Source organism: Camellia sinensis, chromosome 7, assembly GCF_055761805.1.
Source record: "Camellia sinensis isolate YWXY chromosome 7, ASM5576180v1, whole genome shotgun sequence".
Taxonomy (NCBI): Eukaryota; Viridiplantae; Streptophyta; class Magnoliopsida; order Ericales; family Theaceae; genus Camellia; species Camellia sinensis.
The window spans coordinates 165,771,998-165,788,541 of NC_138967.1; the positions used below are offsets into that span (position 1 = coordinate 165,771,998).

At 30.9% G+C, this 16,544-nt stretch overlaps 1 protein-coding gene across 1 annotated transcript; it reads right to left on the minus strand.

Moving 5' to 3' along the window:
- Window positions 1-1,180: 1,180 nt before the first annotated feature.
- On the minus strand, window positions 1,181-3,760 carry LOC114282858 (9-cis-epoxycarotenoid dioxygenase NCED2, chloroplastic). Its single transcript, XM_082879706.1, has 2 exons — window positions 1,634-3,760; window positions 1,181-1,426 (listed from the first exon to the last, which is right to left on the minus strand). Exon 1 carries the CDS (start codon window positions 3,589-3,591, stop codon window positions 1,774-1,776), a length of 1,818 nt encoding a protein of 605 aa, XP_082735832.1. The 5' UTR covers window positions 3,592-3,760; the 3' UTR covers window positions 1,181-1,426; window positions 1,634-1,773.
- Between the last annotated feature and the right edge of the window lie 12,784 nt (window positions 3,761-16,544).

Genomic DNA, 16,544 nt, shown 5'->3' on the forward strand with positions numbered 1-16,544 from the left:
TAAAATTATAAGCAATTGAATACCCGATCTTTTATATGACCACCCAAATGTTCTGTACTGATTCATAAATCTTCTTTTTACCTATACTTTTTTAAACTCTAAAAAATAGATTGCGTGTCGGGTATTTGTTAAAAATAGATCAAATTGTTGCACATACACATAATTGCAACTAGAAAACTACATAAAACAATAAAAGCACATAAATTTTACTGCAAGCAATACATCATGTGCGTTTTTTGTGAAAATTTTCATATTTGTAGCAGTATTCTTAATATAAACTTCACTCCTTGATTCAACTTTGCAAAATTATGAGTATTTACACAAGCTTTTATATGATGACCCATTATTATGAAAATTGAATGTTAACTGTGGATGACATTGGAGGGGATGATGATCTCCGATTTATTTGATCCTGTATATTTTATACTTTGATTTTTATAAATTTTAAAAAATAGATTACTTGTCAGATATTTATTAAAAATATATCAAATGTTTGTGTATACACAACTTGAAAACTTCATACAACAATACAAACAAAAAAAAAATTTCTTCCAGCATTACTTTCTGCGAAATTTCTTTTATGTATGTAACATTACTCTTAATAAAAATCTCAATCCTTAATTCAATTTTACATAAGTTGTTTGTGTCAAATATCTTATATGACAACTTACCACAATGAAAATTGACAATGACAAGGCTTGATACTGATCCATAACTTTCGATAACAATGTAGGGATAACAATATCTGATTCGTTTGATCTCGTATCTTCTTTATACTTCAATTTTATTTTATTTTTAACTCTAGAAAATAGACCATTTGTTGGGTATTTGCTAAAAATAAACCAAATTGTGGCCCTTACACATAATTGAATCTTAGAAACTTTGGAAAATAGTAAAAATATATAAATTTTTCTGCCAGTATTGCATTTCATGTATTCTCCGTGTTTTTTTTTTTTTTTTTTTGGGTTTTTTTTTTAATAATTGTAGCATTACTAAAGATAAAAAATAAAATAAATAACTAGTTACTTTATATCAAGAACTAAATGACCCATTAATCCCATATAAGAGAGTCTATAAACAAATAGATAACCATAATAAGAAAATAATTGAAAGTAAGTTTAGTGGCCAAGATGGTGAAAGTAATATACAAGTCATTATTCACAAGAGAAACAGACATATATAGAACACAACACACAACACATTCTATAACTATATACCATCTGATGCACAAATATATAAGTAAAAGTAAAAAAGAATGAGCAGAAACCAGCTGAGCTCCAATTCTACCTACACCCAAAAGCTACAAGCTGGTCCCCTCAAAACATCTCACAGACAATCAACTCCAAAAAAACAAGAACAAAAAAAAATTACAAACCCATCATCTAAAGAGGGTTGTTAATCTTATCAGCTAGGAGACTCCGGGGACCTCTCTCCAGCCATCCCTCTGGTAAGTCTCTGCTGTAACAATACGGCACGAAATTCTCTGTTCCCAAATCGTCTGTCCCAATATCCAATGCAGACTGAGAGTGAATTGAGACAGAGAGAGAAATTTGGGGACGGAGAATTATTGGCTCCAAAAGACAATCTAAAAACACAAATCATATAGGTAAACAACTAGGAAGACTCCGGGGACCTCTCTGCAGCCATCCCTCTGGTAAATCTTCGCTGTAATGACGGCACGAAATTCTCTGTACTCAAATCCTGAGACACAGAATTTGAGAATAGAGAAAAAAAGAACAATCTACAAACACTGCCAACCATAGGTGATCACAATTAGGCCTGCTTGGCTAAATCTTTGGCGCTCATGAAAGTACCATGAAAACCATAAGGAACTCTAGATGGAAGCTTGATCGAAGCTTCCAACTCCAAAGTCGTGGCGTTTACAATTTGAAGCTCCGATTTCCACGCCTTCTCATCGTGCACGAAAGCAAGAATGTACCCATCATCTTCATTTTCTGAATTGGGGTCTCTTGGAAGAAACAGAGGCTCACCACCATACTTGTCATCACCATACATGAACTTGTTCACTTCACCAGAAAACAAGTCGACCTTAGCGAAACCAGAGACTTTAGGCCACGGCTCAGCGATCGCGAGGTAAGCGAACTGGGTTTTGCGTCCGAGTTTGTTCCGATTCACCATCCCAGCTTCTAAATTGACTTGATTAGACTCGCTCATGATGGGTCTGCGAGTGGACTTGCCAGTCTTCAAATTGAGCCTGATTTCTGATAAAACAGACTGTAAACCCTCGTCGCATTCGTTGAAAATCGAGTCCGGTGGGGTCATACAGGACCCGATCACCACCACTTCGTCGGTCTCGGGCTCTTCCCAAGCATTCCAAAGATGGAAACAAAAGCAATCCGGAGCTTCAACCCATTTGATTCCAGAAGAATCAGTAGCATACTTATCCAAAATCCCAAACCTGGACACTTTGTTCTTGTCATACACCACAGGAGACCCACCACGGATCATTTCCGGGAGCTTGAAAACTACTTGTTGATCAGGAATCACCACGAACCTCTCGGTGATTGCGAAGTCATGCATCATTGTTGATTCAGATAGTGGGATTTCAATGTCCGGCGATTTCTCACCTGATGGTGAGAATCGGAAGTACTTGAGGTACGGCTTTTGAATGACATTGTAGCTTAGAGCGAAGAGCTCACCAGAAATTGGGTCGAGCTTGGGGTGAGCAATCATGGTGGTTTCGAGCTGATCATCGAAATTGTACCGACCAACTGTTTCGAGATCACCGGAGGGAGTGACTCTGATGTGGTACGGTAAATCGTCTTCGGACATGGCGAGTAATCGGCCGTTGAAGTAAACGAGTCCGGCGTTGGCTACGCCGGTGCCGTGGCAGTGATCGACTAGCCCGAATAGCCCGCGAGCATAGAATAGCAATAGCCGAGCAATACCGGAGTGGCCGTGGAGTTCGCCGATAGCTTTGGGGAATACTGGACGGCCTAAATCTCGTTCCTGAACGAATCGCTGTGTCTCAGTGAACCGGCAAGCATAGCTGGCCGCGCCACCACGTAACTCGACGGCGTGGACCATGCCGTCGCCGTCGAAGAAGTGGTGGCCGGCGACCGGCTCGAACAATGGGTTTGCTCCGTTCCGGACGTAGACTCCTTCAATGCATTCCGGTATTTTCCCGGTGACCGGAAGGTGATGCCGGACGGGTTGTTCCGGTACCGGAGCGAAATTGCCGGAGATTTGGACTCCCGGGTCGGCTGTTTTCGGAAGAGGATGCTCCTTCTCACGTGCCACCAACCCGGTCTCCACCGCGTCCAAAGCCGCCGCCGCGGCTCTCTGTAAGAAATTCCATTTCGGAGACAACGATGACGGATTTAATGTATTCTCGTTTGGGCAAGTCGGGATAGTAACGGTGGTAGTGATGGTAGCGGCAGCGATAATGGCAATAACAGGAGTTGGAGTTGGTGTTTGATATGTTGATAGCTTTGGATTGTGTTGGTGGTGTGGTCTATTGGGCTTAGCTAAAGAAATTGAGGTAGAGAGAGAGCCCAATTCAAGTGATGGAGTAGAGGGTTTGGGCTTAGCCCATGTACTTGAAGCTGTTGCAGTAGCTGAAGAAGCCATGGAATCCCTATTTTGTTTGAGTGGTTTTTGTAGTGTGTTGTAGTGAGATGTAATGTGAGAGTTGGCAGTGATGACAGAGAGAGAGAGAGAGTAGTTTGAGTTTTGGGGGGAGAAGGATAGCGAGAGAGGGAGGTATATATAGAGAGAGAAGTTGGGGTGGAGGCCCAGCTCCAACGTGTAGGAGAAGCCACGTGTTGATTTGTGGAAGGGAGGGGGGACTCAGAAAGATTGACGAGGAAATCGAAATATGGAGGCTGCGGGACATAGATGCTTCAAATATTGACACGACCTCCTCCTTTCTCTCTCACTCACCTTTTATATATGTGCATTTATAATGTGCTAAACCTACTATTATCAAATTTTATACTATTGGTCCAATAATTAGGTTAAAAGTTAAAATGTTAGTTTTTTTAATCATATTTATTTTTTTATTTTTTATTTTTTTTTTGAAAAATAATCAAACAAAAAGTTAAAAACTATCTTTTAACTTATTTTCTAAAATAGGTCTTAAAAATGTAATTATAGCCTATTTTGAAAAGTTTAAAAAAAAATTAATTTTTTGACTTTTTTTGATATTTTTTAAAATGTGTAAAAAAAAAATGATGTGACCAAATGAATTTCTTATAGTTGCCAAAATAGGCATATTTTTAAGAAAAATTATATATCAATATATTTTTTAAAAACTAATTAGAAATCTGTATAAAAAAAAAAAAAAAAAACTTGATCAACATTAATAATTAAAAACATAATTTTTTTAATAATTTTATAAATACTTTTTTAAAAGTACACTAAAATTTACCCGTGAGATTGTTCAACACTCACAAAAAGGAGGAGAAATTATTACATCTCAATCATAATTATTTTATTTTTTCTCTAATAAAAGTCAAAAAAATTAAAAAATCTTCACAAATTAAACTTTTTAGCCCAGATTAAAATAGTCAAAAAAATCAAAAAACTAACACACGTCCCAAACGAACCCTTAGTTTAGCACATGGACTTCAGGGATTTATTTTAATGGTTGAATTCGTTTATTTTAGGACAAATTATGCCAATAGTTTCTGTATGTTCATTTTTATATTATATTGTTTTATATAATTTTAATTGACTTGATTTTGATCATAAATTGGTAACATTGTCTCAATTTACTCTAAGAAAAATAATATATAAATCCACTTTTTAGATTTACTTTCTAGATTCAGTAATGTGTCAAAAAAAAAAATGATTGGGTCTAACTTTTGGGTCTAATAGTGCTCTTTATTAATTATAATTGTTAGCATTTTTTAATTAAAAAATATGTATATAAATGGCACATGTCATTATTTTAGGGGCAAAATTATAAGTTTTCTTAACTTTAGTGAGTTAATCTCAATCAATTCAGTGTTCATTTTGCATCAAAAACACTAATCAATATGTTTGGTTTCAATTTTCTAAAAATTGAGCTTTTTGTTTTTCGTATTTTTTTTGTTTTTATTGAATTTTTTAAAATTTTAAGTAATTTTTTTACTTTTTTAAATGTACCATACTTAGATGTATCTAAATAGTAAAATATTTGTGAAAAAATATTTTTAAAAATTAATAAATATACAAAAATACAAAAAAAAATGTAATGAATTTTCATATATATATATTTTATATTTTTGGTATTTAGTAAATTTTTTAAAGATTTTTTTCACAAATATTATACTTTTTGAGTATATTTATGTCAGGTGTGTCTAAAAATTAAAAAAAAATTACTTAAAATATTTAAAAAATTCAGTGAAACCATAAAAATACAAAAAACAAAAAAATAAAATTTTCTAAAAACTGAATTCTGAAAACTGAAACCAAACAGAATGAGTGGCGTTATCAGTTGGACTAAACTAATACAAAATCTAAAAATAAATACTAAAATTGAGCTAATTAAAAGTTTATGGACCAAAAAGATATAAGAGGCAAGATATAAAGACTATTGTATAATTTGCCCTTTATTTTATAGGCATTTTTGCATGCAAGTTATTATTAAAATAAAAAATCTAGTGTTCATTTTGCATCAAAAACACTAATGGCGTTATCAGTTGGACTAAACTGATACAAAATCTAAAAATAAATATTAAAATTGAGCATATTAAAAGTTTATGGACCAAAAAGATATAAGAGACAAAATATAAAGACGGTATAATTTGCCCTTTATTTTATAGGCGTTTTTGCATGTAAGTTATTATTAAAATAAAAAAATAAATTTATCTATTAATTGTAGTTACATAATTTTATCATATTCTTCTTCAAGATTTAGACAGCCTATTTTAAAAATGACTCTCTTTTTTACTCTTTAAAATCCATATTTATACGTTTAATTTTTTTAATACTAATATAATAAAATCATACTATTATGATTATTGAATGAATAAAAGTTTTATGGATAATCTATATACACGACAACCATTAAAAATTAACAAATTAAATCATGCCCATCATGTGTTTATAGACCTAAATTGGACTATCTAGTCCATAAGATGATTGGAGAGAAATCCAACCTTTTCTAATTATAATTATAAGATGACGCGAGAATTTCTCACCAAAAAATTATACTCTCTTTGTTCCAAAATATTAGTCTCTTATTTCATTTTTTATTATCCCAAAATATTAGTTCATTTTCAAAAATTAAGTATAAAAATAATATAAATTTCTTATTTTGCCCTTCTTTTAAATTCATTAACAACATAAAAAGTATAATTACGACATTGATATTCTCCAAAAAATATACTATCAAAGGGTAATTTTGAAAAATTATTTTTTAAAAGTACAATAATTGTACTACTAAAAAAATTTAAATTTCCCAAAAAGTACCGTTATTTTGGGACGGTGGGAATAAAATTTTAAGATGTAAAAGATTTTATAATTAAAACTATATTAAAGAAGAAAAAATTATAAATGAAAATTTCACATCTCATGTCACGAGGGAAAGTGTTTAAAAAATAAAATATATATTAAAAAATAATGGACCATTAGATTGAGGTAGTTAAAGCTTTGGAAAGTGATTTACAAATAGAAATTGTATTAAAAGAAAATATATAATAATGTTTTAATAACATTTGTTAAATTGTTAGAACAATGATTTGTGTTTTGATTGGAAAGAAGACCTCATTCTATTAGGATTGACATTTTTTTTTTTTTAATCGACAAAAGTAAATTTTATTAATGAATATAGAGAAAATACATTAATAATATTTATTGCCTTGTTCTGTCTCTAAATCCCTTAGGATGGGTTTTTTCCTGCCCTAATAATCGTTATTCATAATATACTATATGATAATTAATTTTGTTAATACTTATATTTTTAAAATTTTAAAATTAACTCATTCCTCTCTGGCCACCACGTAATTTACCCACCTTTAATATGATACAGGACAAGAGGATGGCACTATAAACTAGTCTCAAATTTACTCAGTTGCCGTTCCTACATTCTGTGCCAAATAAAATAAAATGTATAAATTTGTGTTTCTATATATCTTTCAAAAAGTGTGCATAATATGCACTTTACAATCAAAAGAAAAACAAATATAATTTTAATTTTATGAATCATAACTAAATATATATATATATATATATATTTATTTTTAATTATATTATTTTAGTTACAAAAATGCTTCATATCACTAATTTAACACCACTAAGTAAACGACTAATGACATGACGAGATGTGGACCCTACACTGATATGATAGTTTGGCCTTCATTTTTTTTTTTCTTACACTGTCGCATAATTAGTGTACGTGCTGCTTTTAGTGATGGTGTATTAGTGATCTGAATCAGAACTCAACTCATGAACTCTTTAATTATATCTCAAGTTAAAAATATAACTAAAATAATATAATTAAAAGTATATATGACATACTCTTTTTAAAATATATATATATATATATATATGGGAAAAGTTAGGGATCATGAATTTTTTTTTCATGAAAAATTGATGATCTTTGGATTACCTTGATTAGTGTGTGATGCTTTATTCTAAGTATAATCCAAGAATCACAAAACTTTCATGATTATTTTCATGAAAGATTTTTCATGATTCCTAACATTACTGTATATATATATATATATTAGAATTTTCCGTTTCTATATTGTTATTTTTAAATTTTTTGTTATTGGCCCATTTGAGCATCCACAATGGACATAGTAAGGAGAGTGTTAGGGTTGGTTTGGAGTGTCCTAAAAAAGTGTATTTTTTGTCTTTTTATGAAAAGATGTGCAGAAAAGTAGAGAGGTGATGTGATGGAAAAAGATAAAAAAATAAAAAAAATGAATTATATAGTAGATGCCAAACCAACCCTTAGTGTCAGTTGGTAAGTTTTAGCTAGCAAGGTGTGTTGTTTGGTGCTGCAGTGGATCAGTTAGTGGTGTGTTTTAGCAAGGTGTGTTAAAACGTTTGTTAACTGCAGCGATGGTTTTAGCTAGGGGAGGGAGTGTGTTTGTGATTTTACGGGTTGACCGGCCGGTTGACCAGTTGGACGTCCGGCCGGTTGACCCGGTCAACGGAATTTTTTTTTTTTTTTTTTTACTTGTTAGGATTTTTTTTTTGGACTTAAAATTTAATTTTGGGCTTGAATTTTTTAATTAAACTAAATTATTTATTTATTTTATTTATTATATACACATATATGTATATATTTAACACGCACCTTAATACACCCCTTAACATATTCATTACACAACTACTCACTCTTTAAAATTAACAAACTCTTAACATATCTTAATAAATATTTTTGAATCTCACTTTTATTACTTTTTATTTTATAACACATATTTTAATAAATAATTTTGACTATGTCATTATGAATGCCTTTTTATGGAGAAGTATATTATTGGCCCATTACATGGAGTATGTGCGAGAGAGGTGCGTGGCGTTTTGGGGAGTGGGGTGGGCGATAATTGGTCCAATCCGCACCGTCTTTTTTGCCCTCCGCGTTCGGCCCTCTAAAAGGGTCACTATCACCCCCCCAAACCCCCCATATACCCATGGCAATGGCATCTCATTGGTGCCCTAAAACCCCGAAAATCTATGTCAAAATCAAAACTACCCCACACGCTTCTTACTCAAACTCCCAACATCTCTCTCTCTCTCTCTCTCTCTCTCCTTTGACCGTTTTCCATTCGTAAGTCATTTTGCCACTCCTTCACCAATCAAATGGATGTGTATTGTCACCATTTTCGAAAATGCATGTTGAAACACAATTGGTCAAAGTATTACCATTATTTTAAAATAAAAATTCATTAATATCACCACAATCATCACATATTAGCATGTTTGGTAGATCTATAGAAAAGTAATTATAACTTATATTTTAACAGTTTATAATATATAATTATAAATATAAGTTGATTTTTAATTTATAAATTAAGTTTTTCCTCCCTCATTCAAAGAATAAGTTAATTTTTGACTTATAAAAAGTTATAAGCTATATTGTTAAGCTGAACCAAACACATCAAAATAGCTTAAATTAAACTATAAGCTGAAAATAAGCCCTACCAAACAGGGCCATTATAAAAAAAATATATATATTTTGACGAAGTTTCAAGTCGACATAATTTCTTGTAGTTTACTTATTATCTTTAATTATTTGTTTATTGCCATGTGTCATTTGTGAGTAGTGGTGGGCAACAATTTATTCAATCCGTAAAAATTGTCCAACTCGGCCAAATCGCATTCAAATGGAAAGTTTTGCAAACACTATGTGGACAGATGAGATTTCAAATATGACATGTTTGCGGGTTGTGGGTTAACCCGCACCTGCAAGAATCCGCCCATACTTTCTTTTTATTTACTTATTTATTTTTTTATCTTAACCGTTGATTTCATTCCTATATCCTACTTAAATATTTTTGCCCAGAACGAAACACCATTTATTCTTTGAATTTACTCTAGTATTACATTTGTTAATAATATTATTTCAACTGAAACTGAATAAATACTGATCATATTATTATTGTTACATAACTGAACTTGTCCCGGATGAAATGTAATTTGAAATTTTAAATTCTTTAATGAATATGGAGTTCTAGTTTAGAATTTTAAAATATGTGCTTGTATTAGTTTATGATTTGATTTAAGATTTTAAATGATTTGTTTGTATTATAAATTGATTTTGTTGTGTTTTTAATTTTATAAGTTTTAATTAATTAATTATTAATATTGGAGCATTTTAGAAAATGGAGAGAAAATGGCTCAAAATAAATATTTACAAAATAGGAAAAAAATAAGGCTCAAAAATAAATTGTTGAATAAAAAAGTTCAATCCGCAAACCGCCCGCACATCCGCGAACTTTATCCGTACAAATCGCAAACCGCACTGCGAGCAGTTGTTCGTTGTCTTTTTCCCAAACTACATAGATGCGGACGGGTCCAAACCGATCTACAAATTGTCCAAATTCGAACCGCGAACACTTCTATTTGTGAGTATGAGATCATGCTATATGACTCAAACTCGTCTCGAAGAGTTCTTAAAATTTCTTATGTTTTATATTTTTCATCATATTATCGTCACATCAAAAAAGAGTTATTTTATAATAAATGCTCCTTATACTTTTCTTATCGAAAGAAAAATAGAAAAAGAAAAAATAATCATGGTGTAATGAGTGAATGCATGAGGAAGCTTATGAATAATTGTTAGAAATTTAATTCGTCTTTTTTTTAGAACAAGAAAAAAGAAAAAAAAAATCTATTATAATTTTGTAACCACAGATATTATCACTCTAAAAGGAGAAGCTATTAGGCATTATGAAAGGATGCCCTAATGCTCATGTGATTGGTATATAATAATGGAGTCCAATACCTTGGGTTTAATATTTTAGCCAACAACAAGAGATATATTTGAGATATTTTTATTGGTGTGGGACAATATCCTAAGAAAAAAAAATTACTTTTGAGTCTTAAACCCAAGATTGCCGACTAAACACTATTTAATTAGTCTTAAAAGTTTACAAGGATCACATTCCAATAAATGAATCAATGCTATATTACACACATACAATACACATAATACCTGTATAAAATTCATAAATGATGTATCTAATTATGATTCTATCATATTACAATAAAAAAAACATCAATAACATCATATCGTTATATCATTCTAGATGAAGTTTATTTATAAAAATTCTATTTCTATACAATCTTTCTAATAAGCAAATTTCAAATATGTAACTGAGCATGAATCTCTTGTAATTGCTAGTACAAAAGAGGCCACAATGATCTAAAATCCAGCAATATTGACTTCGTCTACTGTAAGTACGAGAGTTTGCTCCACTAAATCTTCGTTTAGCATATGTTAAAAATGGAATTTTTTGACTAAAATAATTACAAAAAGACAAAATAAGTTATAAAATGTCATAACCAAATTATAATTATTTCATTTTTTCTTACAAAAGTCAAAAAAGCCAAAAAAACCTATCTCAAACGAGACTTTTTAGTCTTAAGCCTTGTTTGGGAACAGGCTATTTTAGTAACTTTTTAGCTTTGTGACTAAAATATGAGGTAAAAAAAAAACTAGTATATTTGGGGGGTGGCTTTTTGATTTTTTACAAAAGATGTGCAAAAAATAAAGAAAAAATGAAATCTTTGACTTTTTGGTATAAGTTATAGGCTTTTTAATTTTTTTAGTAACTTTTTGACTTTTTAACTAAAATATTAACTTGCCAAATGAGGCATCGGGTTAAAATAATCAAAAAACTAAAAAGCTAACCCACATCTCAAATGAACCCTAAGATCACAACCAAGTTGATGGTTGCAAATACAAAAACTTTAATCATTTTAATTCTAATGCCTTCTTTATAATAACTTCTATTTTATTACTGTCCTAAGACACGCTATTCGTATACCCAACTAAGAAATAATTATTTCATTTAACAACTAATTGAATGGATTAATAAATTGCTTAATATTAAAACAAGGCAAAGTGATAGTTAGGTGCCCCATTTTACGGCATAGGTTATCGGTTCATGTTGTCCGGTCATGTTATTATTTCTTAGTAACATATCTTCTATAAGTCAAAGATTTTTCTCTCTCCAATCAAAAAATAAAATTTTATTGTTATTTGTTAATTGAAATTTTGTGTTCGGATTGAAGTTAGGCCGTGTTTGTTTACTATTAACGGTTTTTTTTTTTGTTAACTTCCAATAACCATATATAATTGATCCATATTATATTTAAGTTCACATATTTTATGTGTGTTTAGTCCACATAATGTCATGGATGACTCTATTTCACAGAAAAGAGGTTGAATATTTTATATTTTGTTACTTAATAAAAAAAAATTACAAAAGTTTTTGAAATGATAAAGATGGTCATTTTTTTAACATCTGTCGTCAGATCTCATCTTAAAAAAAATAAATATAACAATTCTTAAGCTATCCACGTGTTCCATATTGTGACAATGATGCACTTGTTGATTAGATTTCCATTACGTATTCCATTTTTTTTATTACATGTTTTTTTATCATAATAATGTTAACAATTCAAAAAAATTATCAAAAAGTATATTTACAAAAATAAAATGCGGTTCAAATTTATTTTAAATATGAGTCTTACCAATAAGAATTCATTACAACATATAAGGGTTTTAGAGATCAAATATTTTAGTCTCTAAAAGTAAAAATTTTGTTGCAAAAGACATTTAGGAACCAATTTCTATCGTCACGAGAATAGTCGCTAAAAGGTTGTCCCGAAATGTAAAAAATAAGGTTTTTAGCAACAAAAATTTAAAAATGTCACTAATAAATAGACTTTTAGAGATAAAATAATTTGGTTTCAAAATAGTTTATTTTTTTAGACAAAAAATTTGATTCCAAAAGGATAATAATTCATCACTAATGTCTAATTTTCGTTGCTAAAAATATAATAACAACACTTTTCGCAACAAAAACATTTAGTGCCAAAAAAATAATTTTGTTCTTAAATTTTGGTCTTTAAAATCTTAATTTTTTGTAATGATTGAATAAGGACTCACTTTATAATAAAATAAATCAAAATGTTAGAGCATCTCCAACGGTTGAACAAATTTTTCACCAAATTTGAATAACAAAAAGCCAATTTTCTCATACTGATACCAACAGTTCCAACCGTTCACTATAGCGTGCATCAAACAGAGAGGGTCGACCTACCGGTCGACCAGTAAGAGCAAATTTTCAGTTTTTGCCTTCATTTCTGTTGCTTGAAAAAATACTAAGGTGGTCAACCGGGTGGTCGACCCCGTAGTGTAAAATTTTCACAAATTTCTACTTTAACGGCTATGTACAGTAAATTGGTGAAAAGAGCAAGTCGTCCTCAGTTTGGTGAAACGTTTGATATTTTCTCAATTTGATACTATTTTTGTGCAACCGTTGAAGCACAAAAAGTAATTTTTTTTCATCAAATTTGAATTTGATGTTGGATTTGGTGAACGGTTGGAGATGGCCTTAGAGCATCTCAAATTTTTCATCAAATTTGAGTAAAAAATAACCCATTTCACTAAATTTGATACCACTCGCTCCAACGGTTCACCTTTCACCAAATCTATCCCAGGACAACCGGGTGGTCGACCGACCGGTCGACCGGCCGGTTGACCGGTTAGGCAAAAAAATTTTTTTTTTTTTTTTTTTGGCGAATTGTCTGAACTTTTTTTTGAACTTTCTGAACTTTTTCGGGACGACCGGGGTGGTCGACCGGCCAGTTGACCGGTTAGGCAAAATTTTTTTTTTTATTTTTATTTTTTTTAACGGTTTGAACTTTTTTTCCTGAACTGTTTGAATCTTTTACTGGTTGACCGGTGTACCTCTTTCAACGGTCAGTAACAGTGATTCGGTAAAATCTGTGTCTCGTTCTCAGTTTGATATTTTTTTTGCTGAAATCTCATTTTGATATCAATCTGGTGAAACGGTTGGAGCTTGAAAAAGTAGGTTTTTCATCAAAATTTGAATTTGATGCTGGGTTTGGTTCACCGTTGGAGATGGTCTTAGGGACCCAAAATAAAATGTGATTCAAATTCAACTTCTTAGGTTTTACATATATAATAGTGAGGAAGTTTGTCAACCCTTGCATTATTCAGTGTGTTTTATTTCAGTTTTTTAAATTTAGTCTTTTAAAAATTGAGTTTTTATTTTTTATTTTTCGTGTTTCTTTTATTTTAGTGAATATTTTTAAAATTAAATAATTTTTTTTTACTTTTTTAGATGCATCTTACTTACATATATATAAATAATAAAATATTTGTGAAAAAATATTTTTAAAAATTAATAAATACACATAATATGAAAAATGTACTGAATTTTTATTTTTATTTTTTGTATTTTTAGTATTTAGTGAATTTTTTTTTAAAAAAAAGTCACAGATATTATACTTTTAAGTATATTTATGTTAGATGTGTCTAAAAATTTTAAAAATTACTGAAAATATTTAAAAAATTTAGTGACAAAAAAAAAATTTACTCCTTCCATTCCAAAATAATAGTCATTTTGGGAAATCTAACTTTTTTTTGGTAGTACAATTATTGCGCTTTAAAAAAATTAATTTTTCAAAATTACCCATTGATAATACATTTTTTTTTAGAAAATATCAATTGTCATAATTGTACTTTTTGTGTTATCAATGAATTTAAAAGAATAACAAAATAGAAAATTCATATTATTTGAGTCCTTAATTTTTGGGGAAAAAAAACTCTAATATTTTGGGACAATGAAAAATGAAATAAAACACTAATATTTTGGGACGAAGGGTGTACAGAAAATGAAAAAATAAAATTTTCAGAAAAGTGAATTTTGAAAACTGAAACCAAACAGAGTAATTATTTCTTTCTTTCTTATACTCCATATTCACTACAAAAATTTCAACTTTTTGCTGCCGTCTCAAAAAAATTTAGCGACGGCAAATAGAGGGTCACAACAGAGGGAGTTGCTAAAACGTTGTCGTCGCCTTTTTTTTTTTGCGACGGCAAATGTTGCATTTTACGATGGCATTTTATTATCGCCTATAATATGTAAAAAAATTGAGATCTTTTGTGACGGCAATGTTGTACCGTCACTAAAAGTTTTATTTGAGATGGTAACAAAATGTTGTCGCGAAATGTTTTTTATTGCGACGGCATGACCTCTGTCGCCAATTTCTTTTGCGACGGCATTGACTATGTCGCCAAAAAAAAAATATTTTAGTTCTAATGTTTTTTGCAATAGTGTGGTACCGTCACAAAAAAAAAATTTTAAAATTACTTGTATTAAATGAAAAAAAAATTAAAAAAGAAACCAATAATTGCATAATAATATAAAAATTCATGTATAGAAATAACAATTTCTTCATATTAGAAATATTCTTACATTCATAACTACACGTCTACAAAATTACCCCACTACATAATATTCCATAATACATATATAATGTTATTCACAATTCAAAATAATATAAACCAAAAATAAAAGTTTTTCTCATCATTCTTCATGGGTAACAAAAATAAAAATTAGTCGCATTCTTCACGGGCATGCATCCACAAGAAGCAAACTCCTACTCGGAAAATATCTTAAAACAAAAAACAAAAATAATTAATTACAATATAATTATGTGTTAATATGTTAATTACAAAAAAACATAAAAATTTAACTACTATACAATTACAAAGATAATTAAATAAATAATTTTGCTTAGACTGAAATTTGGCTCAACTCCCAAACCGGGAACCTAATTTGAGTGTCGTCTTCTCCCACAAGTCTCTTATGCTTAGGTAGTCGTGTGTGCCAAGTTCCGTGCTAATTCGACGTCGTTTGGTGATATTGGGGCGTAAACACCTTGAATTCTAAGTTTCTTAATGAACTAGTTTGCCTAGACCAAATGTCACGCCCCCAAACCCGCCCCTACAAGATTGGGCATGACCTGTTCGAAAACAAACATTTAACCTGTTGTATATAACATACGGGGCCTTATCGGAAGTATATAATAAGAAATTAACGATACATATAATCTCCATTAAGCTACATCTACATGCCAGGACCTCACATGCATCACAAGCACCATAGAAAATAAATAAAGTTCCGAACTATATTTCGTAGCATCGGTTATATATAAACATACATACAGTCCCAGCCCCGTCATGGGCTTATGCAAAAATCATTGAAGTTCTATACATTCAACCTTAAAGGGGTAATCAAGGTAAGCCAATATCTTAACAAACTTTACAAAAATAAATGGCTCCGTGCAGTGCCTGGACCCACGAAGGTTGACAAAAGAAAACGGGTGTCAGGGCTAGGACTGACCACTTGGTTGGTTACCTACAGAAACAGACATAACACAGAGTGAGCCGAGCTCAGTGAATAGTAATGCATAAATAAAATAATGCTTGACTTGAAATAGAATACATCAAAGCATAAAAAGGTTCACACATAGTTAGTCTGAATCTGTATTAAGTTCATGACGGTCTGGGCTCATCCTTGAAACATGGTAGCTTGCAACATGATATCTTGAAACATGATGGCTATAAGCCCTTAAACGTAATGGCACAAAGCCCTTAAACATGGTGGCGTTAAGCCCTTGAAACATATTAGCACGAGGCCCTTAAATAAGTTGGCATTATGCCCTTGAATAAGTTGGCATTAAGCCTTTGAATCATGCTTGTATGAACTCAAGAGATGTCTCACACAGACTCTAGAGGTGACTCACATCGTAGCACTTAGTTTCGTGTAGCACTTTGTTTCATATTATAATAATAGAATAACTTGGCTTTAGAGTCTTACTAAATGAACGTTTCTCATCTTTCCCATTTCTTTCTTTACATACAATGAAACATAGCATACTTGCATTTCAGGCATAAACATAATACTTATGACAATCACTAGCAACATTTGAAGCATATAATAGTTACTACTACTCACAGTGTTGTAACGACGTGCTTGTTCCTCCCGAAGTATGCCCTGCACACATTCAAACTTACATATTAGCTCATTTCCCTTATCAAATTA

What these genes read in the sequence shown, in the direction of transcription:
- LOC114282858 (XM_082879706.1), bottom strand. Translation starts at nt 3,591, where the DNA reads ATGGCTTCTTCAGCTACTGCAACAGCTTCAAGTACATGGGCTAAGCCC.